The sequence below is a fragment of the Taudactylus pleione genome, unplaced genomic scaffold, assembly GCF_031769625.1.
Source record: "Taudactylus pleione unplaced genomic scaffold, aTauple2 ptg000574l, whole genome shotgun sequence".
NCBI lineage: Eukaryota > Metazoa > Chordata > Amphibia > Anura > Myobatrachidae > Taudactylus > Taudactylus pleione.
In genome coordinates, this window is record NW_028284976.1 from 1,615,671 (window position 1) to 1,639,999 (window position 24,329).

Genomic DNA, 24,329 nt, shown 5'->3' on the forward strand with positions numbered 1-24,329 from the left:
TCGCAAGCCCGATGGTCGCGATGGTCTTGACCATCGCGACCATCTTTTTGGCCGCTCGCTATAGCTGTGGGTGGTCACCGACAGCTATGCGAGCGGCCAGGAGGCCGCTCTAAAAAAAGAGAAGGACAGCCCTGATTCAGAGCGAGCGCTCTGTCAGAGCGTCCGGCTCTGAATCAGGGCCTCTGTCTTTATCCAATTTAAAGCAGTAATTAGTTATAAGGCTGATTTTCATTATAAATCCCTTTGAGTTAGCAGCAGAGGCGGACTTAGACCTCACGGGGCCCTAAGCAAGACATCGATTTGGGGCCCCCCTTCCTTAAACAATCCTGAACACCATATTTACATTCCCTATTTATTCCCCTAACATTATTTGTAATTTTTCCTTCTTATATTCAACTTTTTAAAACATTAAACATTAAGGTGCCCACAAACAAAGCGATATTTGACCCGATCTGGCAGATTCCGAGGCATTGGAACGACAGATCGTGTAAAATATACCAAAATCATGACGAAATCGTGAGTTCCCCACTCACGATCACGATGCGATGCGCGTCCCCGCAGGTCGCACATCGCATCATCAGATCTGACAATCTAGGATACAATACACAGTGAAAAGCCTGCAAGCAGGAGAGATCGTTTGAAGATTGGACACCAAGTTGTGTGCATATCATGTGCAGATCGTGTGCAGAGCTGGCAGGGAGAGTTTCAAGGGAAATCGTACATAAATCGTACACATCGGCTGATCGTGTGCACATCTGTATGTGTGTGGGCATCCTTAGGGGTGCCATAAAAAAATGCTGATATTCTAGGGTGCCGTGATTCAAAAAAAAAATATGGGCACTGCCCGATAGTTACAATCTGAATGCTGGCTGAAGGGACAGAGGGCCTGATTCATAGATGGACAGAATGGCAGAGCCGCACACAAGCAGCTGTGCAATTCCGTCCATCTCAGATGCAAATACAGCAGGAGGCGTCTGTAGGAAACAGGCAACTCCTGCTGCATCTGTGATCCCAGCTCTGCGACCAAGGTCACAAACTGGCGCCACCATCACAATCATTGGACTCACAAATGGAGGACTGCGCATGTGCAGTCCTTTAACAATTGGAGATGAGCATTAAACATCCTCCCATAGAAACCTATGGGGGATGCGGCTGCCAGAGGGAATGGAGGGATTGCAGCAGGTATCGGAGATATCTGCCTCGGCCCCTCTGTGATACATCTGGGGGAAACTTAATATTTGTGGTTAACACCCGAAAACTGGTGTTTTCGGGGGTTAAGCCACAAATATACAATGATAATTGGGCCCCGATGTGACACTATATTGCTGCCTGAATAGAACTACTGTATATTCATAAAAGGCACAGCAGAGACATAGACAATTTACAAATTCTACTGATAATGTAAAGATATAGGGGTAAGTATTAAGTAATATTAAATACCAATGGCATATTCGCTAGTATCACTATGATACTAAACAAGATATCTCACTGGTTTAATATGGATTGTTGCTAAATTGAGCCCTTATTACATGTCCTGGCTTCACACTACAAGGTAAATCCCTTTTGTTAGTATAATGGAGGTAGTCATCAATCAATAAATGCAGGGGAAGAGAAGAGGATGGAAAGTAGAAGGGGTGTGATGAAGGAGGTGAGAGGGCAGGTCTTAGGTCAGTAACCCTCATATATACACAGACAGCAGCTTATCACTACCTTTCACAGAGATAAATGCCTTTGTGTAGCTTTCCCTGCAGCAGAGTTATAAATATAACAGAGCAGCGACATAGCTAGCTACACACTCCTATACAGCTACATATACGTGTGGGGAAGCAGGTCATATGCTAATGGTACTCCTTTTGTACATGGCGGCAAAGCAATAAATCCACCCTCCTCTCTTTTACTATGACAGTGCACAGTCAGAAGTACATCAAGTACATCAAGCATACTCAGATTTACACAGCAAAGCCCTAATCCCAGTGAGCACAGGAAAAGGCAAGTTGTGCAGTTCAGTCACACAGTGAAGTAAGGCAGCATGGAGGAAGGAGAGGGACATGCTTGCTGTGCAAAGAAAGGGGAGTATCCAGGACACTGTCTGGCTCCCACCATGCGGGAGCTCATGAATGTACTATAGGGAGCACGCCATGCCCCCCTGCTCTAACTGGATATGAAGGCAGCTCTCTCCCTCCTTCCCCACCCCCCACAGGAATTTGTTAAAACTGCAGTACTATAAATAATAATAATTACACCCCCGCCCCCCGCGGTGAGCTCTCTTGCTTCAGATCCTAAACTAAAGGCACTGACAGACACCTCACCTTTGATTCAGCAGCTGAGCACCACCTCGGCTCACTGTCTTCCTCCTCTGTTGTCACGTGATCACAGTGCAGGGGAGGAGGAGATGCTGACTAGCAGAGTGGTGTGCTGCTGGTGCTGGCTGGCTCCCGGCAGTGGCAGCAAGCAAAATGCCTTCTGCCCTGCTCTATTATACATCCCCGTCAGCGGCCGGGCCCCCTGGGACACGCCGGGCCCTAAGCGCACGCCTGCATTGCCTAGCGGTAAATCCTTCTCTGTTATGTTATTGTCAGCTACCAACACTTTGCTACCAGTGTGTAATTTTAAGCTGAAAATCTGTGTGTATCTAGCAAATACAAGCATGAGGATTTTGTTTATTATTTTATTCAAAACATTTAAGTTTGCAGCCCATCGTCATGGGACGCCAATGCTCTGCACATATGCTTGTTGGGCATATAAGCTAGTGTAGAACGGGCTGCAAGCTTAAATGTTTTGATCAAAATAATGACCAAAATCCCCATGCTTTTATTTGCTAAATACACACAGATTTGCAGTATATTATTGTTAGCACTATAGCAAACGTCATAGGGCCAAATGTAATAGGGTGATAGTTTAGAAATTGTGAACGTTAAGCAGTAAACGCTCACACTTTTTAAACTCGGCCAATAGAGTCCGAGAACATGCAGACTCACATGTTTTTAGATTAAAGAACTCTCAGAATTTAAATTCTCATCCCATTTTGAAGATAAAGCTCGACTAATGTGAGAGATTACTGATAAATTCTCACATTTTCTAAACTCTCACCTATTTACATTTGGCGCTTACTGTTTTGTATACAAATATGGCATTAATACTGCCACGCAGATGGTACCATGTACAATATGGGTAAAATCGACCACAAGCATATTTCTTTTCTGTTTCAAAATTTTCTCTAGTGCTATCATGGCTGTTTCCAACAAGGCTATAAAAGGCCTAGTTGAACATAGCTCACAAGCCAGGCCTTGTCTAGATGTTACCATCTGTACCTGAGGGGTAAGTTCATTTAACTACAATTTAATGGGGTGTTGGGTAGATATGTTAGTGTAGGACTAGCTGAGAATTTTGGTCCCTTGACTTTGGTAGATACACACAGATTTGCAGTATGTTATTGTTAGCACTGATAGCAAAAGCCTTTCTGTTTTGTATACATGTGGCATGAATATGGCCACGCAGCTGCTACTATGTACAATATGGAAAATACAGAGCATGGACATATTTATTTCTGATTTGTTATTTTCAGCTACTTGTGTGCAATCACTAGCTCCTGTGACTCTGAAACCTGTGTGCAATTCTACTTTTCCTCTCCAGCCTAATTCCTGTATATCCCAAGTTCACTAAAAATTGCTACATTTTCACAATCTCTGACTAATAACAATTCTTCATACATTCAGATTTTCTAAGTAAATATCTGACAGTTTGATAAAATGGGAAAAAAGGTTATTGCTGATTGGTATCGCTATTACTTATACAGAGGATCATAATGACAGAATTGATTTGATTCACATAGAACAAATATTCGTCGTCTGATACTGCTGTTCTTATTTATTACTCATTTAATTGTCTGAAATGAATAGAAATAGTGTACTGTGCACAAAAAGAAAATGTCAAGATAAAGGTGTATGTTGCAATGGCCAAAAATTGGATGGAATGAGATTAGAGACAAGGGTATTACTTGATAAATATGGGCTGTGTACACTCATGTCTCATACTGCATTCACATTCGATTTGTGTTCCCTTTTAATATGCATGCCACCATTTCAACTGGACCTATGATGGGTGCTATGTAACTGAAAGGTGAATAGAATAACATTAGTTAATCAAACCTAATACTTACATCTGTTCCATTCCAGATCTGTACTAAACTGAGTCCTGAGTTTTTCAGCATGTGTGCAGCACTCAAAGAACAAGTCTGCACAGTCCTTCCCTTGGTGAACATGTTGTTTTCTCTTACTACAGGTCAGCCCCATAGGGCTTTCATGTAATCCAGCCAGGCAGCATGGTCTCAGATGAGCAGGAGACTCATTTGCTGAAAACAAAACAAGAAAACTTAATCAAGCTCACAAGTATTGACTAATAACACAAAATGAAGACCGTGTAAAGTGTCCTAGAGGTTTGGTCCAACCAGGTGACTGGCATGCCATATACTGTAACTACTACATATGCAACAGTATAAAGTACAAACCAATTTTATTATGCTGGATCTGGGCTGTAATTGAATATATAACGCAAACCACATCAGAAAGTAATAAAATAAGTTACACTTATTAGAGTGCCATGACAAAATTGCATATGCTGTTACTTTTACATACTACAGCTGAACATAAAAGTTTGCACTGAATTTTTAATTGAAGTAAAAAGAAGTTAACATAACTACTGCATGGTTATTAAAACTTAAACATGAAGTTACTCCACACTTTAATGCACAAATACTATTTATTTGCTGCATTTAACAGATAATATATAAAGCAGGGATTGGTATACAGTATGTTCATAATATCATCGAAATTCAGAATTTTCGTACACCAGATTATCGACATTGACACAACGTTAACATTGTCACAATGTCGATAATTTTAAAGTTAGGTTTAGGGTTAAGGTTAGGCTGTGATTAGGGTTAAGGATACTCACCTCACCAATACAAATCTGCATAGTTGACATGTTAACTGTCGACATTCACTGCACTGCAGAATGCAGCATGGCATCGTTAGTGACATCCCCTGTCGGCCCTGCAGTAGGGCCGACGAGCTATGTCACTAGCAACCCGCGGGAGAGCGCATATCATGAGTACACTCTAGACTACGTACCCAATATGTTGCTCTTATCTGCGGGTACGGATGACATATCGTCTATTGTGCACCCAGCTTAACCCTCCTCGTGGTTCCTAACCCTAAGTGTCTGCATCCACAACATGTCACATGGCAACAGTTCCGCTGTCGACATTGTGAACATGCGCACATTCTGAGGATGTCAACATGTTGCATGTTGCCAGTTTGAACCATGCAAACATTCTAATGTCAACATTGTGGTGCCGACATTATAAATGTCAACAGGGTTACTGTCTATCTTTTGACATATAGCAGATATTCCACCTCTTCCATAAGGATTGAATGGGCATTCTATTTCATCAGGAACAAGACTGGGCCATTATTAAAGTAAGTACAACTACAGTACATTGGTATTCTCTCTAGAACTACACAAACTCAGCTCAACAATTCTCTGAAGTAAACCTCATGGTATGAACTTAGTTTACAAGGTAACCTACTAATTACTATATAGTAGGGGTGAGCGGGTTCGGATTTCTGAAATCCGAACCCCCCCGAGCCCCCCCGATCCGAGTCCGATCCGAGTCAGGCTCGACTTTTCCCGCCTGACCCGGATCTGAAATCGAGGCAAAACGTCATCATCCCGCCTTCCGAGTCTCGCGGGTTTTGGATCCTATATAAGGTACCCGCGTCGGCGCCATTTTCTCACTCGGCTGTGGACAGTGAAGAGGGAGGGTGGGAGTTAGGGCTGTGTAGTGTAGTGTAGTGTAGTGTAGTGTAGTGTAGTGCTGCTGTTGTCCACTACTTCAAAGTCCATAGGGGCTGGCTGTGTTGTGCTGTGCTGCTGTTGTTAATAGGGGCTGTGTCCACTACTTCAAAGTCCATAGGGGCTGGCTGGACTGTGTTGTGCAGTCAGTTCTCCATAGGGGCTGTGTCCACTCCAAAGTCCTGTGCAGTGTCCCAGTCCTAAAGGAGTGCTATAGTGTTGTCCAGGGGGTGCTCTGTCCATCAGGGGTGCTCCCCCCAAGTGCTAAAAAAATAATATATTTTCTGTGTTTGTGAATTGTGTGCGCAGTAGCCGCACGTGCATCAACAAAGTAGTGCCAAGCGTGCGCCTGTGTCATAAGTAAAGGGCCGGCTGGCTTGACCGTTAAGGGTGCTGTAACCCCCGAAAGTACACTCCAGTCCAAACCAAAAAAAAAATTATTTTCTGTGTTTGTGAATTGTGTGCGCAGTAGCCGCACGTGCATCAACAAAGTAGTGCCAAGCGTGCGCCTGTGTCATAAGTAAAGGGCCGGCTGGCTTGACCGTTAAGGGTGCTGTAACCCCCGAAAGTACACTCCAGTCCAAACCAAAAAAAAAAATATTTTCTGTGTTTGTGAATTGTGTGCGCAGTAGCCGCACGTGCATCAACAAAGTAGTGCCAAGCGTGCGCCTGTGTCATAAGTAAAGGGCCGGCTGGCTTGACCGTTAAAGGGTGCTGTAACCCCCAAAGTACACTCCAGTCCAAACCAAAAAAAAAATTATTTTCTGTGTTTGTGAATTGTGTGCGCAGTAGCCGCACGTGCATCAACAAAGTAGTGCCAAGCGTGCGCCTGTGTCATAAGTAAAGGGCCGGCTGGCTTGACCGTTAAGGGTGCTGTAACCCCCGAAAGTACACTCCAGTCCAAACCAAAAAAAAAATTATTTTCTGTGTTTGTGAATTGTGTGCGCAGTAGCCGCACGTGCATCAACAAAGTAGTGCCAAGCGTGCGCCTGTGTCATAAGTAAAGGGCCGGCTGGCTTGACCGTTAAAGGGTGCTGTAACCCCCGAAAGTACACTCCAGTCCAAACCAAAAAAAAATTATTTTCTGTGTTTGTGAATTGTGTGCGCAGTAGCCGCACGTGCATCAACAAAGTAGTGCCAAGCGTGCGCCTGTGTCATAAGTAAAGGGCCGGCTGGCTTGACCGTTAAGGGTGCTGTAACCCCCGAAAGTACACTCCAGTCCAAACCAAAAAAAAAATTATTTTCTGTGTTTGTGAATTGTGTGCGCAGTAGCCGCACGTGCATCAACAAAGTAGTGCCAAGCGTGCGCCTGTGTCATAAGTAAAGGGCCGGCTGGCTTGACCGTTAAAGGGTGCTGTAACCCCCAAAGTACACTCCAGTCCAAACCAAAAAAAAAATTATTTTCTGTGTTTGTGAATTGTGTGCGCAGTAGCCGCACGTGCATCAACAAAGTAGTGCCAAGCGTGCGCCTGTGTCATAAGTAAAGGGCCGGCTGGCTTGACCGTTAAAGGGTGCTGTAACCCCCGAAAGTACACTCCAGTCCAAACCAAAAAAAAATTATTTTCTGTGTTTGTGAATTGTGTGCGCAGTAGCCGCACGTGCATCAACAAAGTAGTGCCAAGCGTGCGCCTGTGTCATAAGTAAAGGGCCGGCTGGCTTGACCGTTAAGGGTGCTGTAACCCCCGAAAGTACACTCCAGTCCAAACCAAAAAAAAAATTATTTTCTGTGTTTGTGAATTGTGTGCGCAGTAGCCGCACGTGCATCAACAAAGTAGTGCCAAGCGTGCGCCTGTGTCATAAGTAAAGGGCCGGCTGGCTTGACCGTTAAAGGGTGCTGTAACCCCCGAAAGTACACTCCAGTCCAAACCAAAAAAAAATTATTTTCTGTGTTTGTGAATTGTGTGCGCAGTAGCCGCACGTGCATCAACAAAGTAGTGCCAAGCGTGCGCCTGTGTCATAAGTAAAGGGCCGGCTGGCTTGACCGTTAAAGGGTGCTGTAACCCCCGAAAGTACACTCCAGTCCAAACCAAAAAAAAATTATTTTCTGTGTTTGTGAATTGTGTGCGCAGTAGCCGCACGTGCATCAACAAAGTAGTGTCAAGCGTGCGCCTGTGTCATAAGTAAAGGGCCGGCTGGCTTGACCGTTAAAGGGTGCTGTAACCCCCGAAAGTACACTCCAGTCCAAACCAAAAAAAAAATATTTTCTGTGTTTGTGAATTGTGTGCGCAGTAGCCGCACGTCCATCAACAAAGTAGTGCCAAGCGTGCGCCTGTGTCATAAGTAAAGGGCCGGCTGGCTTGACCGTTAAGGGTGCTGTAACCCCCGAAAGTACACTCCAGTCCAAACCAAAAAAAAAATTATTTTCTGTGTTTGTGAATTGTGTGCGCAGTAGCCGCACGTGCATCAACAAAGTAGTGCCAAGCGTGCGCCTGTGTCATAAGTAAAGGGCCGGCTGGCTTGACCGTTAAAGGGTGCTGTAACCCCCGAAAGTACACTCCAGTCCAAACCAAAAAAAAATTATTTTCTGTGTTTGTGAATTGTGTGCGCAGTAGCCGCACGTGCATCAACAAAGTAGTGCCAAGCGTGCGCCTGTGTCATAAGTAAAGGGCCGGCTGGCTTGACCGTTAAGGGTGCTGTAACCCCCGAAAGTACACTCCAGTCCAAACCAAAAAAAAAATTATTTTCTGTGTTTGTGAATTGTGTGCGCAGTAGCCGCACGTGCATCAACAAAGTAGTGCCAAGCGTGCGCCTGTGTCATAAGTAAAGGGCCGGCTGGCTTGACCGTTAAAGGGTGCTGTAACCCCCGAAAGTACACTCCAGTCCAAACCAAAAAAAAATTATTTTCTGTGTTTGTGAATTGTGTGCGCAGTAGCCGCACGTGCATCAACAAAGTAGTGCCAAGCGTGCGCCTGTGTCATAAGTAAAGGGCCGGCTGGCTTGACCGTTAAAGGGTGCTGTAACCCACAAAGTACACTCCAGTCCAAACCCCAAAAAAAATTATTTTCTGTGTTTAGCCGCACGTATATATCAAATCGATATAACATAAATGGAGGACCAAACTTTCTCCGATAAAAATAAAATAGAGAAAGATCAAGAACCACTTCCTCCTAGTGCTGAAGCTGCTGCCACTAGTCATGACATAGACGATAACATGCCATCAACGTCGTCTGCCAAGGCCGATGCCCAATGTCATAGTAGAGGGCACATACAATCCCAAATGGCAAAGTTCAGGAAAATGACCTTGAAAAAGACATTTAAATCAGCTGAAGAGAAACGTAAACTTGCCAATATGCCATTTACGACACGGAGTGGCAAGGAACGGCTAAGGTCGATCCCTAGTATGTTCATGACTAGTGGTTCAGCTTCACATGACGATGGAAGCCCTCCTCCCACTAAAAAAATCAAAAGAGTTAAGCTGGCAAAAGCACAGCGAAGAACTGTGCTTTCTAAGAAGATATCACAAATCCCCAAGGAGAGTCCAAGTGTGGTGGTGGTTGCGATGCCTGACCTTCCCAGCACTGGACGGGAAGAGGTGGCTCTTTCCATCATTTGCACGCCCCCTGCAAGTGCTGAAAGGAGCACCCACAGTCCACTTGCTGATATGCAAATTGAAGATGTCACTGTTGAAGTACAACAGGATGAGGATACTGGTGTAGCTGGCGCTGAGGAGGAAGTTGGCGAGGAGGATTCTGATGGTGATGTGGTTTGTTTAAATCAGGCTCCGGGGGAGACAGTTGTTGTCCGTGGGATGAAAAAGCCCATCACGGTCATACCTGGGCAGAAGACCAAACATTCCACCTCTTTGGTCTGGCAATATTTCTATCCAAATCCGGACAACAACTGTCTTGCCATATGTACCATATGTAAAGGTGAAATAAGTAGGTGTAGGGACGTCAACCACCTAGGAACATCCTCCCTTATACGGCACCTGCAGCGCGTTCATAAAAAGTTACTGTCAAGTTCAGAAACTTTGGCTAAGACCGTAAGCAGTCCAGGGACACCTAAATCCCGTTGTCCTGTTGTATCCAAGCGCCTGCAAACCACACCGTCAACTCCCTCCTCATCAATTTCCTCCTTAGTTAGGATCGGAAGTAGTCCTGCAGGCCATGTCACTGGCATGACTGACTCTCCTATCCGGGATTCCTCCGGAGGATCCTGCATTGCTACGCCTACTGCTGCCGCTGCTGCTGTTGCTGCTGCTGGGAGTCGTTCATCATCCCAGAGAGGAAGTAGGAACACCACTACTTTTACTAAACAATTGACCCTCCAACAGTCCTTAGCGAGGAGGATGAAGTACGACAGCAGTCATCCTGAAGCAAAACGTATAACTGAGGCCTTGACTGCTATGTTGGTGTTAGACATGCGTCCGGTATCCGCCATTAGTGCAGTGGGATTTAGACAATTGATGGAGGTAGTGTGTCCCCGGTTCCAAATCCCGTCTAGATTCCACTTCACTAGGCAGGCGATACCGAGACTGTACAGAAACGTCAGAAAAAGTGTCCTCAGTGTCCTGAAAAATGCCGTTGTACACAATGTCCACTTAACCACGGACATGTGGACAAGTGGAACAGGGCAGACTAAGGACTATATGACTGTGACAGCCCACTGGGTAGATGTATCACCTTACGCAGCAACAGCAGCAGCGTCACCAGTAGCAGCATCTCAGAAATGCCAGCTCGTTACAAGGCAGGCTACGCTGTGTATCACCGGTTTCAGTAAGAGGCACACCGCCGACAACCTCTTAGAGAAACTGAGGGAAATCATCGCCCAGTGGCTTACCCCACTTAGACTCTCCTGGGGATTTGTGATATCTGACAACGCCACCAATATTGTGCGGGCATTACATCTGGGCAAATTCCAGCACGTCCCATGTTTTGCTCACACAATAAACTTGGTGGTGCAGAATTTTCTGAAAAGCGACAGGGGCGTGCAGGAGACGCTTTGGGTGGCCCGAAAAATTTCTGGCCACTTTCGCCATTCAGCGACTGCGTGCCGAAGACTGGAGCGCCAGCAAACACTCTTGAACCTGCCCCGCCATCACCTGAAGCAAGAGGTTGTGACGCGGTGGAACTCAACCCTCTATATGCTTCAGAGGATGGAGGAGCAGCAAAAGGCCATACAAGCCTATACATCCACCTATGACATAGGCAAAGGAGGGGGTATGCACCTGACTCAAGCGCAGTGGAGAATGATTTCCGTGTTGTGCAAGGTTCTCCAGCCCTTCGAACTTGCCACACGTGAAGTCAGTTCAGACACTGCCAGCTTGAGTCAGGTCATTCCCCTCATCAGGCTTTTGCAGAAGCAGCTGGAGAAAGTGAAGGAGGAGCTAAGACGGAGCGATTCCGCTCGGCATGTGGGACTTGTGGATGAAGCCCTTCATTCGCTTTGCCAGGATTCCAGGGTGGTCAATCTGTTGAAATCAGACCACTACATTTTGGCCACCGTGCTCGATCCTAGGTTTAAAGCCTATGTGGTGTCTCTCTTTCCGGCCGACACAAGCCTGCAGAGGTGCAAAGACCTGCTGGTGAACACACTGTCAGCTGAAGCGGAACGTGACACGTCAACGGCTCCTTCTTCATTTTCTCCTGCAACTGGGGCTGCCAGGAAAAAACTTAGGTATCCTAAGCAACCCGCTGGCGGTGATGCAGGGCAGGCAGGACCAAGTTTGGACATCTGGTCCGGACTGAAGGACCTGGCAACAATTTCTGACATGTCTACTGTCACTGCATATGATACTGTCACCATTGACAGAATGGTGGAGGATTACATCGGTGACAGCATCCAAGTAGGCATGGCAGACAGTCCATACCTGTACTGGCAGGAAAAAGAGGCAATTTGGAGGCCCCTGTACAAACTGGCTCTATTTTACCTGAGTTGCCCCCCCTCCAGTGTGTACTCCGAAAGAGTGTTTAGTGCAGCCGGGAACCTTGTCAGCGAAAGGCGTAGGAGGTTGCTTCCACAGAATGTGGAGAAGATGATGTTCATCAAAATGAATTATCAGCTCTTCCAGGGAGACCAGCCTCCAGAAGGTACAGAGGGACCTGTGGTGGTGGATTCAAGTGGGGACGAGTTAATACTTTGTGAGGATGAGGATGTACACACTGAAGAGGGTGAGGAATCGGTGGATGAGGAGGATGAGGATGACATCTTGCCTCCATAGAGCCAGTTTGTGCAGGGACACATTAATTGCCAGCTTGTTTTGTGGGGGCCCAAACGAACCAATCATTTCAGCCACAGTTGTGTGGCAGACCCTGGCGCTGAAATGATTGGTTTGTTAAAGTGTGCATGTCCTGTTTATACAACATAAGGGTGGGTGGGAGGGCCCAAGGACAATTCCATCTTGCACCTCTTTTTTTTCTTTGCATTATGTACAGTTTGGGGCCTAGTTTTTCAAACTGCCATCCTGTCTGCCACTGCAGTTTCACGCCTAGATGGGTCACGTGTTTGTGCCGCCCACTCGTGTCGCTTAGCATAGTCATCCAGCTACCTCGGTGCAACGTTTTGGACATAAAAACACTATTGTGAGGTGTGAGGTGTTCAGAATAGACTGGAAATGAGTGGAAATTAAGGTTATTGAGGTTAATAATAGCATAGGAGCAGAAAAACCTACAAATTCTGTGATTTTAGCTGTTTTTATGCTTTTTTAAAAAAAAATACAGATCCAAAACACAAAACCCAGAACCCAAAACACGGAAGGGTGGTTTTGGCAAAACCAATCCAGATCCAAAACACGAAGAAAGATCCAGATCCAAAACCAAAACACAAAACACGAAAAGTGGCCGGTGCACACCCCTACTATATAGACACATTCAAGACAGTGATTCCCTGTGGTCTTCTGGACATTTGTCTATTTTACTGTATTCAATATTTTAGCAGTGTAAAAACATTCATGGTTCCACCCTAGAGTAAGTGGCCTGGTTGTGAGTGGCCTGGCTGTCAATCAACAAAATTATTATTAAATATTAAAATTAAGCTGTATATCTTAGGCATTTGAATCTACTACCTTTTCTTTGTTTTGCTTCTAATATTTTTATTGACCGACGACTGCGTCCATGTTGTTCTGAAGAGCATTTAGGATCTAAAAAAAATATGAAAACAATATAAGAATGGCTGGTGGGGCATGCAGGACTAGTAATCCTGGAAAAGCATACTGTAGTTCATATATTTACACATGTTTACCATAAATATAAACTTTGTCATTACATTAAAATAGTAATTATACATAGACAATTAGGGTTGATGCAGAGTTACATGCAAGTCATCCACAATTGCACGGACCACAGTTAAGTGATTATCAGTGGACTGGGCATGTGTCTGATTCGCATAGCGCATGTGTCAATTTCCATTACCATCATTATTATTCGCAAAGTGATTGACAGGAAGGGATCAGTGGGTGGCAACGGGGCGCGGCGACTCAAATGCAGGCATGTTTCGACCATTTTCAGGGCATGTCTCAAATGGCATAGGCGAATCCATATGCAGTAAATATGGTTCAAGCATTTCAGTCGCTCCACCAATTCAGGGCGACCATAGGGTTACTCAGCGGTCCGATAATTGACTGATCTGCGACCAAGCTGCATCTACGTACAGTATGCAGTCACTTGGATTTGTGAGCCGCTGGTGGGCATCTGAATACAATTCCTGTGGCTGCGACATTTTCATATTTTCACACAGCCGCTGTGTACAAATTTACAGCTGTGGTAACATTAGTTTACATCTCTGAATTAGGCTCTAAATGCAGATATTGGCACGTATGCCGCGTCGCACGCATCTATTACCCCTTTTCCACCAAAATACCGTGTCTGACCAGGATTTTCGAACACGGTTCCAACCTGTGTTATAGCCAGATCAGACCCCTTTTACACTGCACCTTGGACCTGGGTTATTCCTGGGTTGGCCCCGTTCACACTGAACCTGGGTTTGCCCTGCAAAACTTGTGTATGTCATTAGAAATGGCCTTTTTTCAGGCTCACAAAGATGAGATCATAAAAAGTGAGTGGTAACTGCTCACTTAAGCTCCAATCAGAGGATTTTTTGCGTGACCCGGGTAGGATAACCCTGGTCATACTGTTTACACTGCACCATTAACTAGGTCCTTCCCGGGTTCGACACTGGTAGCTACTAGGGTCCGATTCCCAGGTAACTCGACCCGGGTTATTTTTCTTAAACCCTTTTAACAAAATGTCAACTTGGCCCGAGTTACCCCGGCAATAACCAGGGTTATTTGTTTGGTGGAAAAGGAGTATTGGTGAACAGACCACCACAATACAAACATTTGTGGAAATAGCCATTATCATTATCAGAGTACGCTTGTACCAGCCCTATACCTGGTGAGATCTTTGTGTATGCTCAGTTCAGCATAGCCTGCAAGTCCACCTGACTCACTCAACTTAGTCCATTTGTCTGAATGCCCCGTTGCCACCCAGTTACGCCTGTTAAGCGACAAGTGTAGATCTGAGTAATTTGGAAATTACCCTGAATCACATGTAGTTGCTCCTAGTTGTGTGCAACTCTGCATCAGACCATTAATGTATATCTGTAATGGTGTAGCAAACAGATTTGTGCTAGTTTAAATGTTATTGGCTTATCAATTTACCTTTTCTAGCTGGAGTTTTTATTCCCAAACTGGTTGCAAACTCCAGTCCAGCATCTTGAAACACACGAAAAGGGTCAGCTCCACTGCCAGCTGAGCATCCAATATCATTTTCTTGTACTGCCTCCCATATCTGGGTTTAACAGAAACAAATGATGCATCAAAAATAAATTCTATTATCCCTAAAATAGAATACATTTATAAATTGTCACCAGTCTTGCTTTCCAATTTTTGTAAATATAATCAAGTTGAAGACTAGAGGCTAAGGGGAATAACGGCTAGTGGATAGGGAAAAGAACATATGGAAACAATCCTAACAAAACAACATCTAAAGTATGTATAAAATAAATATGGAACTTAGTCACCTTTTCCTATATTGGAAAAATCTTATAAACTTAACACAATTTGCATACCCAGATTTCTTCCATTGCATGTCAACCAGAGAGTCTAGCTAAAAGCATGCCCAAGAACATCAAATGTGTATATATACTGTATACAGTAAAACAATATACTGTAAACAAAAATCACTGCCAAGTGCTATTCATCTGTTTAGAATCCACTGTGATGAGCAACAATATATTATATGGCTCTCTTTAGTCACTACAGATTTAATAGGTCCAATGTTGCTGTTTGAGTTAAAAAAAAATTAGAGAAACAGAGTACATTGAGGTTTGCTATTTTCCTACTGTATATCACATCTTTGATTCAACCATGGATTAAAATTACAGCAGCATAGATGGCAAAAAACTTCTACATTGAGGTTAGAATCAAATAATTTTGAAAGAAATGGACAATATTTGAAAAGCAGTCTTATGGAATTGTCAGCTCACTGAGCCTTCCACAGGTGTAATTGAGTCCCTCCAGTGTCTACAGATCTAGTTGCCGTATTGAAAGCAACATTCCACAATTAGGCACCTATTTATTAAAGTATATTTGCATTATATACCCTGAAAACACCTGTTTTTGAGGAATACCTGCAAATATGAAGTATCCATAAAGATGTAACAAGGGGAGAATGCATCAGATAACAGTGGCAGGGGCGTAGCCAGATCTTTGTGGGCCCCATAGCAGCATTTTGGAAGGGCCCCTCCTCAATGCTTCTAAAGAGACGCCTCTGTCCATAGTGGTTGTTCATTTTATGTCCCATAATTTTGCACTAGTTAATTTTATGCACCATACAGTCATAGTGCCCTAGTTCATTTCATGCCCTATAGTAGTGCTCTAGTTAATTGTACGCCCCATAGAAGTGCCCTAGTTTACATTAAACAACACAGTGCCACCAGCACATATTATGCCACATTGTATTCCCCACAAATTACCACAGTATAGTGCTGCCAGTACACATTATGCCACACAGTGCCTCCAGTTCACATTATGCCACACAGTGGGCATAGACCAATTGGCTCCTACCTGAGGGGATACTTCCTAATGCAGGAAATTTCACTTTGAGCAGAGATCTTCTTTATTTAGGCATACTGGCCCTCATTCAGAGGTGTTCGCAAGAAGCAATCGCTCTCTCTGAATAAGGGTGAGCGCTTTTTTTTTTAGTGCGGCCTCCTGGTCGCTAGCTAAGCTGTGGGTTACCACCCACAGCTTAGCGACCGACCAGGGTGATGGTCACGATGGTCAAGACCACCGCGACCATCGGGGCTTGAGACGAGACTCTAAGGTTGGGTCTCGGCAACCGCAAGCACCAGAACTCGTAGTGCTACCTGGGTGCTGGACATTGATTCAGTTTGCTCAATCATTGGCTGATGGAATTCTTATTCACTGCCAGATTCATTTACGTGATTAAAGAAGTCATTCCACTGCTGAAATTTGCTGTGTCTGGGGTTCTAAAAGCCACTGTTATTGGGCCTGAACCACTTGACTGATTACCTGTTTTACTCATTATCCTCCTGCTGACACCAAGGGGTCAATTCAATTAGCCATGAGGAGGGCAAGTTGCCCATGTAATGGCATGAAAATGGCACCAAAAGCACCACAACACACCTCTCTCATACCTCCAATATAGTCCTATAGGGCTGAAAAAATAATTGTGAGTCTGGATGTAACATAAGTGCATCATATAGGGGACTCGTCAGTAATTGAATTGACGCAAAAGCAGAATCAGGTGGGCATTGCAGATCATGCTTTTATCAACCCTCTTTTGCGTGCAGCAGTTTGCAGCATAACATCATATAGAAGAGAGCTCAGGTACCAGTAAACTTTCACTGACCACAATAAAACAAGAGTAGCATCTAATTTGGTTGCCAGTTAGTTCCTTACTCAAAACAAACCAAAATATTAGTTATTATCATAACATTTATGTGTAAATGCAACAAAACACTGAAGAGGAAGCAGTATTGGGCAGGGGTAGGAAAGGCTACAGTACAGGTTTTGAGAGAGTGTTTGAAAGATTGAAGATTGGGAGGCATAAGAAGTTCTATAAGTGTGGAGCAACACAAGAGAAATCTTAATGGCAGGAGTGGGAGGTCGTTAACAGAGAGGAATAGAGGTGTAGGTCATAGGCAGATTGAAGTGAGCAAGTGGGAGGGTATTTCATGATGAGATCAGAAATTTATGGTGGGTGAAAGAAAAGTAAGATAGGGGGGTGGTTATAGTAGGCAAGGCAGGTGATAATGAGATAATGGAGAAGCGTATTGATAACATCCTGAGTGCTAATAGGGCATCTTTCATCAAAGTTTCAAAAGAGGAGATGACAAGAGAGCAACTGGGTCTGGATGTGTGGTGTGTAGCTGATGGTGGAGGTGAAAGGCATCAGGCTTAAAGGAACAGGGGCAATTGCAATGTTCTCAACTCTGAGGGAAATTGGAGGAGATATGGTGACACTAGGAGGAGTAAAGATTATGAATTTCAATTTGGACATGTTGATGTAGGTAGTGTTATGATATCCAGATGCAGATACGAGAGAGACAGTTGGACACACAGGATAAATGAGAATGACAGTGGTCCAGTAGGAAAGTTGAATTTGGTTGTTATCTGCATATAGCTGGTACTGAAGGCCAAATAATTGTAGTACTTTACAGATAGAAGATGTATAAAAAAAGAAAAGCAGAGGACCAAGAGCAGAGCCTTGAGGGACTCTAACAGATAGAACAAGAGTGAGCATGTACGGTATATGAAAGAACAGTGCTGCAAAGGAATTGAATGTGTCAAGGAGAAGGTGGTGATCAACTGTATCAAAGGTAGAAGAGAGATCAATGAGTATGGACAATTCACACTTTGCCTTAATCAACCTTGATGGAGGGCAGAGAGTAAAGTCATTGAAAACAAAGTTGGTCAGTTAGTTAAAGTCAAGCCAGTCAAGTAGTTTGGAAGCAAAGGAGAAGAATGGGGTGCTAGCTGGAGAGAGAGGTAGGGTTGAAAGGTGGTTTCTTGAGGATAGTAGAGATGAGTGCATGTTTGAAGACAGAATGGAAAGTGCCATTCTAATGACGGCAAGGTCTTACAAACGAATGCTAAATCAGAAATATGCCCCTACTTATTATATACACATAAAAAATATTAAATGCCTTCGAATTAATTATCGTTAGTATGTCTTTTACAAAAAATATTTATGCAAGCTAACAGCATCTCTCTAGTCCTATTAGATTAATTCCTGATATATTTAATAAGCATTTTTATAAAGTATTTTATCATACTGTGTCTTAATAGACAGAATTTTAATGCTGTGTAATGTAGCGACTCTAGATAATATTATAATATAGTGTGTTCTACAAGAATAAGATAACCTTGAGAAATAAAGAAATTCTTTTTTGTCTGTTTAAACAGACAACAGAAACGAGATTGCTCTGGAGACAGAATGAAGAAAATTATAAGGAAATGACTTTCACTTTTAAAGAAGAAATATAAAACTTGCTTTGATTACTTTGATAAATCTTTGTCATTATACATATCTTTAGATACATACAGTATATCTGTACCAATAAAGATAATAAGTGATGGTTATAGCTAAAAAGACATACTTTACTAAGATATACTGTATTAACTACATGTGAATATTAAAGTAGTTATGTTTCAATAAAATAATAGATATTAAAGAATGGGAAAATACAGAAAATCGTTAACGAAAATCGTTGGTTACTAACATGCACACACGTAACGATGTTAGTAACCAACGATTTTCGTTAAAGATTTTCCATTGAAAAAGTGAACGAAAATCGTTTACAAAAATTGTTGGTTACTAAATTAATGAACAATTTTGTGAACGATTTTCATGAACGATGAACGATTTTTTAATCAAGCATACAGTGAATGGACATCGTTCATTCTGTACAACATGAACGATTTCTTAACGAAAATCGTTATGTTGGACAGTCAGAATGGATGATGAACTACAAACCACAAATGGGAGCGCGCTTGGACGATTATCGTTCATCAAAAAAAGTGATGTAAGGATGTCGTTATAGTTAAATCGTTCCAAAAATCGTTACGTGTGTACGCACCTTTAGGCAGCAGTGAGTACAACATGTGTGATAGAATAAGATGGCTGACAGGTTGTACCAAAGGGAAGGTTTAATATAAATGTTTTAATTTTGGCAAAGAAGGGACCTAATAACAGCCAACAGACGGTATGAGGGAAACTATATTTTTTAAGTGTTAAATCCATTACTACCCAGCTATTAGTGTGTGCTCGCAAGACAGCAGCAAGTATAAATTTAATTTTCTGTATATTATCATATTTAAGTTCCACACCTTATATAATCCTGATGATGAATTTAACTGGCCTTTGTGGAAAAATGCTACTTGTGCCCCCTTCTTTCTACCTCATATATGCAAAAGTCTAATGTATGCCACTAAATATTTAATACATCTATAGAACTAAAAGTCTGGTTTTTAACTGTAGCAGCCCCTAGTTCCCATGGAGCTTTATATGTTCACCTGTACGCCTTTGCACCCAGGTTATGTGAAATAGTATACGCTTATATTACTAAGCTGGTGCAACAAAGGATATTCCGAAGACTTGTACCCTGAAACACACAGAGTGATGCAATAGTATAGGTTTATATTACTAAGCTGGTGCCACAAATGATATAGACTACTAGTACTCTAAAACACACATATGGATACCAGATGACAAATGTAAAGGGAACATAAAACGCAGAAAATGTAGGTGTAAACCAAAATTGGTGCATGCGGAAAACAGAACACTGATAACACTAGTGGCAGTGCGTAATAGTAGTTCAAAAACTGGGCAGAGCAGATGGCAGACAAGAGTTACTGATCCCTGTTAAGAGCCAGTAGGAAACCCTTGATCCAGTCAGACCTGTGTCTTCTTTTCTCTATGCCAGCTCAACTGCAGATGGAAGGTGGACCCATGTGTCAAAGTGCCGATGTGCATCAACCTTTGCTAACGTCCTGTCTACTTGTTACTGTGTACTTGTTACATATATGGCACACGAGAAGCTATACTTCTCCCATGAATTCTCTTGGACTTCCACAAGCACTGGTGACATTTGTGTATGACACCCAATTATAGCCGCAGTGACTGGTATATACCTCTCAGTGATCTCAGCAGTAGGGGCAAATGTTTTAGTTTTCTGGATGGAGTTTCCAAGAAATTGAACTAAGCCACCTAAATGTTACAAGTCACCAGCGCACCTTGTTACTTACTCATGCTCCGGATGTTTCTCCTCCAGGTCACCATTCACACTCCCAGAATCCTGCTCCTGGACAACCTTATACACCGTACTGGGATGGCATCTCCAGTTGCTAGGAGATTGGAACGCTGGTCTACGGCACGTGAGACTGGATTATGTTTCTTCCTTACTAATAGATTCCATTAACCACCTGCCTCTAATCCATTGGTTCAGCACCTCTCTTAATCCTGTTGGTTCATTCCCAGCTTGTCAGCTATAGCGTGTTTGTATGTGTCCTTCCAATTCCTACTAGTCATGGTCCTGCTCATCTGTGCCTGTTCTGCTAAATTCTAGAACCCTAATCCCACATTCTCACTCAGTCATCTAGAGTGTTCATTTTTATGTTGCTTGCGGTGCTCCTGGTTGTGCTGTGCCTGCGGCCTCACCGCTCATTGTTGTCAGCTATACCATATCAGCCTGTTACCATCTCGGCTCTCAAAGCTGCATCTCGACTGTCTAGCTGCACCTCGGCTCACTAGGTCACACCTCAGCCTGTTACCATCTCGGCTCTCAAAGCCACATCCCGGCTGTCCAGCAGCCACCTTGGCTCTCAAAGCCAAATCTCCATCAGTTGCATAACTGATGGCTTGCAACAGTGCAAGCCTCTACTATCTCGAGTTAAGTCCAGACGGCCACCTAAGTACCGGTGAACATGTCCAGTTTTATGGGAACAGCGAGTGGCTGTTATTGGTGACCTAAGACCTCACCTGAGTGATTCTAGAGGTCTTGCACTGTGAATCCTAGGTGACCGTAACATTATAGCTGGCCAATACAGTGCGATTGACATGGATCCAAGTCTCAATCCTGCTCAAGTTCTTGCTACACAGATTCAAGCTCTTACCCATAAAGTATAAGAATTGTCTTTGCGAGAGGAGTTTGTTTGCTGATCATCTGCACAAGCTGCTGCTAACGAACCTAAAGTCAATCTTCCAAATTGGTACTCAGGGAATCGTAAATATTCCTTAATTTCAGGGAAGGTTGGAAATGGTACTTTAAACTATGGTCTATCTCATTGGGTATTGAAACTCAGTGTGTATGTGTAGTCATCTCTCTGCTTTAAGGTCAAACTTGGACCTATGGTCAGCCTTCAACCCATTCAGCCCTGCAATCAGTAGATGCCTTCTTTAACGCTTTAGGGCTCCTTTATGACAACCCTGATAAAGTAGCTTCTGCTGAGGCTAATTTACGGCCCCTTAAATAGGGGTGGAAAGCAGCTGAGGACTTTTGCACTGAATTACGGAAAATGGGCTGTTGATAGCGGATGGAACTAACAAACTTTTCACAATCAATTTTGCCTCAGTCTTTCTGATCAGATTAAAAATATATTGGTCCAACATCCAACGCCTGAGACCTTATACGATCTGATGCATCTCGCTATCCGCATTGACTGTCACATAAGAAAATGCAGACTGAAAAAAGATTTTCCGTCTTTGCCCCCTCAGTCGACAGAGTTGGATCTCTCAACAGAACAAGCTGAACCTATGCAGGTTGGGGATTTTCGCTTATACACAAAAGAGAAGTTCAGAAGATGGACCCAAGGTCTCTGTCTTTATTGTGGAGGAAAAGGACACACTGCCTATTCCTGTCCACCTAAGTCAGGAAAAGGCAAGATCTCGATATTCTGGGAGAACTACATCTAGGCCTTGCATCTATTTCTTCCAAAACTCTTTTTTGATACCTACAACTATTCAGGTATCTGAAAGAGAAATAACTACTTCAGTCTTTATGGATAGTGGAGCAGCTGGACAATTTATGGACTGTTCCTTCTTTGAGGTCTTAGGTATTCCATCTTAAACCTTGTTGCAACCAATCTCTATCTGTGGACCGGATGGAAGCCTGCTGTCTAATGGTGTAGTCAGGCTCCAAACACCATCTATCCATCTATACGTGGGAGTCCTGCATTCAGAGTTGCTCATCTTTTATCTGCTGCATTGTCCCTTTGCCCCAATTGTTCTTGGTCTGCCACAATCTAGTTCTAAATTGGAAATCGGGTGAGATCCGCCAATGGTGTTCGGATTGTAGATCAAGTTGCCTTTCCCTTCCAGTACGGGCTGTCCAACTTCCTCCACCAATGGCCCCTCCAGAATTGCCTGTTCCTTATCATGAATTCCTCAATGTCTTTTCCAAAAAGAAAGCCAACACACTTCGTCTGCACAGGCCCTATGACTGCGCTATTGAGTTAGTCTTGGATGCCAAGCCACCTAAAGGTATGCCTTCTCAGTTCCAGAGAGTAAGGCCATGGACGATTACATCCAGAAAGTGTTGGCCAAAAGTTTCATTTGCCCCTCTAAGTCACCAGTTGGCGCAGGGTTCTCTTTTGTTAAGAAGAAAGATGGGTCATAGTGACCTAGTATTGATTTCCAGGGACACAATCAAATCACCATCAAAAATTCCTATCCATTTCTATTAATATCTGTTCTTTTTGATCAGTTAAGGGAAGCAACCATTTTTTCCAAAATAGACCTCCAAGGGGCTTACAACTTAATCCATATTAGAAAAGGTGATTAGTGAAAGATGGCATTCAATACCCACTCTGGGCATTTTGAGAATTTGGTAATGCCATTTGGACTTGTCAATTTCCCGACAGTCTTTCAAGACTTCATAAATTATGTCCTCCATGAGTTTTTGGGCTAGTTTGCTGTAGTCTACCTTAATGATATATTGATCTACTCCCAGTCACTGGATCAACATAGTCATCACAAAAAGATGGTACTGCAAAAACTACGTGAGAACCATCTATACACAAAACTCAAGAAATGTGAATTTGAGGTTGGAAAAATCTCCTTTCTGGGATATATTATCACCTCCAGTGTTTTTTCCATGGATCCTAACAAAATGAAGGCAGTTTTGCATTGGGTTTGTCCAACCACACTTAAGGTGATCCAAATATTCCTCGGATTTGCAAATTATTATCGGAGGTTCATAAAGTCTTTCTCCACTATCGTGTCACCAATAGTGGAGTTAACCGAGAAAGGTGCAGAGGGGGCATATTGGCCTGCACAGGCTATTCAAGCCTTTATTGACCTAAAGATGGCTTTCACCCATGCCCCTGTCCTTCATTAATCCTGAACTTTCATTTATTGTAGAAGTAGACGCTTCTGAGGTCAGAGTCGGAGCCATATTGTCTTGGAGGGTTCCCCAGGACAATAAACTGCATCCCTGTGCCTTTTTTTCTTGGACATTCACCTCTGCAGAAAGGAACTATGATGTCATCAATCGGAAATTACTGGCCATTAAATGGGCTTTCGAGGATTGGAGGCATTGACTGGAGGGCACAAAGGAAAAAACCAGCACCAGAAGGATGTATTTCTTAATAAACAAGTATCTATTTGTTTAGACTGCTGCCCACCACCTGGGAGTAATGCCACCACTCCCAAAAAGCACAAACAGTGCTAAAGTGAACAAGAGAATATAGGTGGAAAAGCAATGTATACACAAAAGTTACTAATAATAATAAAATATAGTTTAATATAAGTATTAAAATGTTACCCAACACATAGGTCAAAACATGAATAGTCTAAATAAACTGCAATCTATATCATGAGAGGTACATGCTGAACATCCACATATTATGTAGATGAGTAAAAATTGTAACAGTTTCTACTAGATGGAACAATGGCCCTCATTCAGAGCCGTACGCTCTGAGCAGAGCGCACGCTCTGCATGAGGGCCGGGCTCCTTTTTCATGGAGCGTCCTCCTGGACGCTCGTATAGCTGTGGGTCACCACCCACAGGCTATACGAGCGTGCATTTTGATGGCCGCGATGGTCGTGACCATCGCGACCATCGAAATTGCGAGCCGGAGCCTGCGGTTGAGGTTTTCAACCGCAAGCTCCGGAGTGATTTTGGCTCTATCAGAGCCAAAATCACTCCCACTGACATCACTAGTGATGTCAGTGGGCCGGCTTCTGACGGGAGGCGTTCCCGTGGGAACGCCCCCGTCAGGGAGGCACGCCCCCAGCACGCCCACCAAAGGGGGCGTGCTGTCAATCAACATTGACAGCACGCCCCCTTTGATCGGACACAACGAGCGAAGGAAAGTCCTTCGCTCGTCGTGTCTGGCGCATGCGCACGACGGAGCTCCCTCCGTCGTGCGCATGCTCAGTGCAGACCATCGACCCACTTGCGAGCGTACAGCCGCTCGCGAGTGGGTCTGAATCAGGCCCAATGTCTCACTCCAGAGAAAACAAATGGTAGATTGTATCCAAGGTGGAAATTTGAAAACAGATCAGTACTAGTTT

General features: G+C 43.6%; 1 protein-coding gene across 1 annotated transcript in view; it reads right to left on the reverse strand.

The window, feature by feature from the left end:
- LOC148481549 (complement C3-like) overlaps positions 1-24,329 on the reverse strand; it is a 318,755-nt gene that overhangs the window by 184,316 nt on the left and 110,110 nt on the right. The window contains exons 15-17 of the mRNA XM_088453278.1: positions 14,450-14,579; positions 12,857-12,931; positions 4,160-4,351 (exon numbers count right to left, since the gene is read on the reverse strand). Of these exons, the coding sequence (XP_088309404.1) occupies positions 4,160-4,351; positions 12,857-12,931; positions 14,450-14,579 (397 nt within the window). The remainder of the gene's footprint in view (positions 1-4,159; positions 4,352-12,856; positions 12,932-14,449; positions 14,580-24,329) is intronic.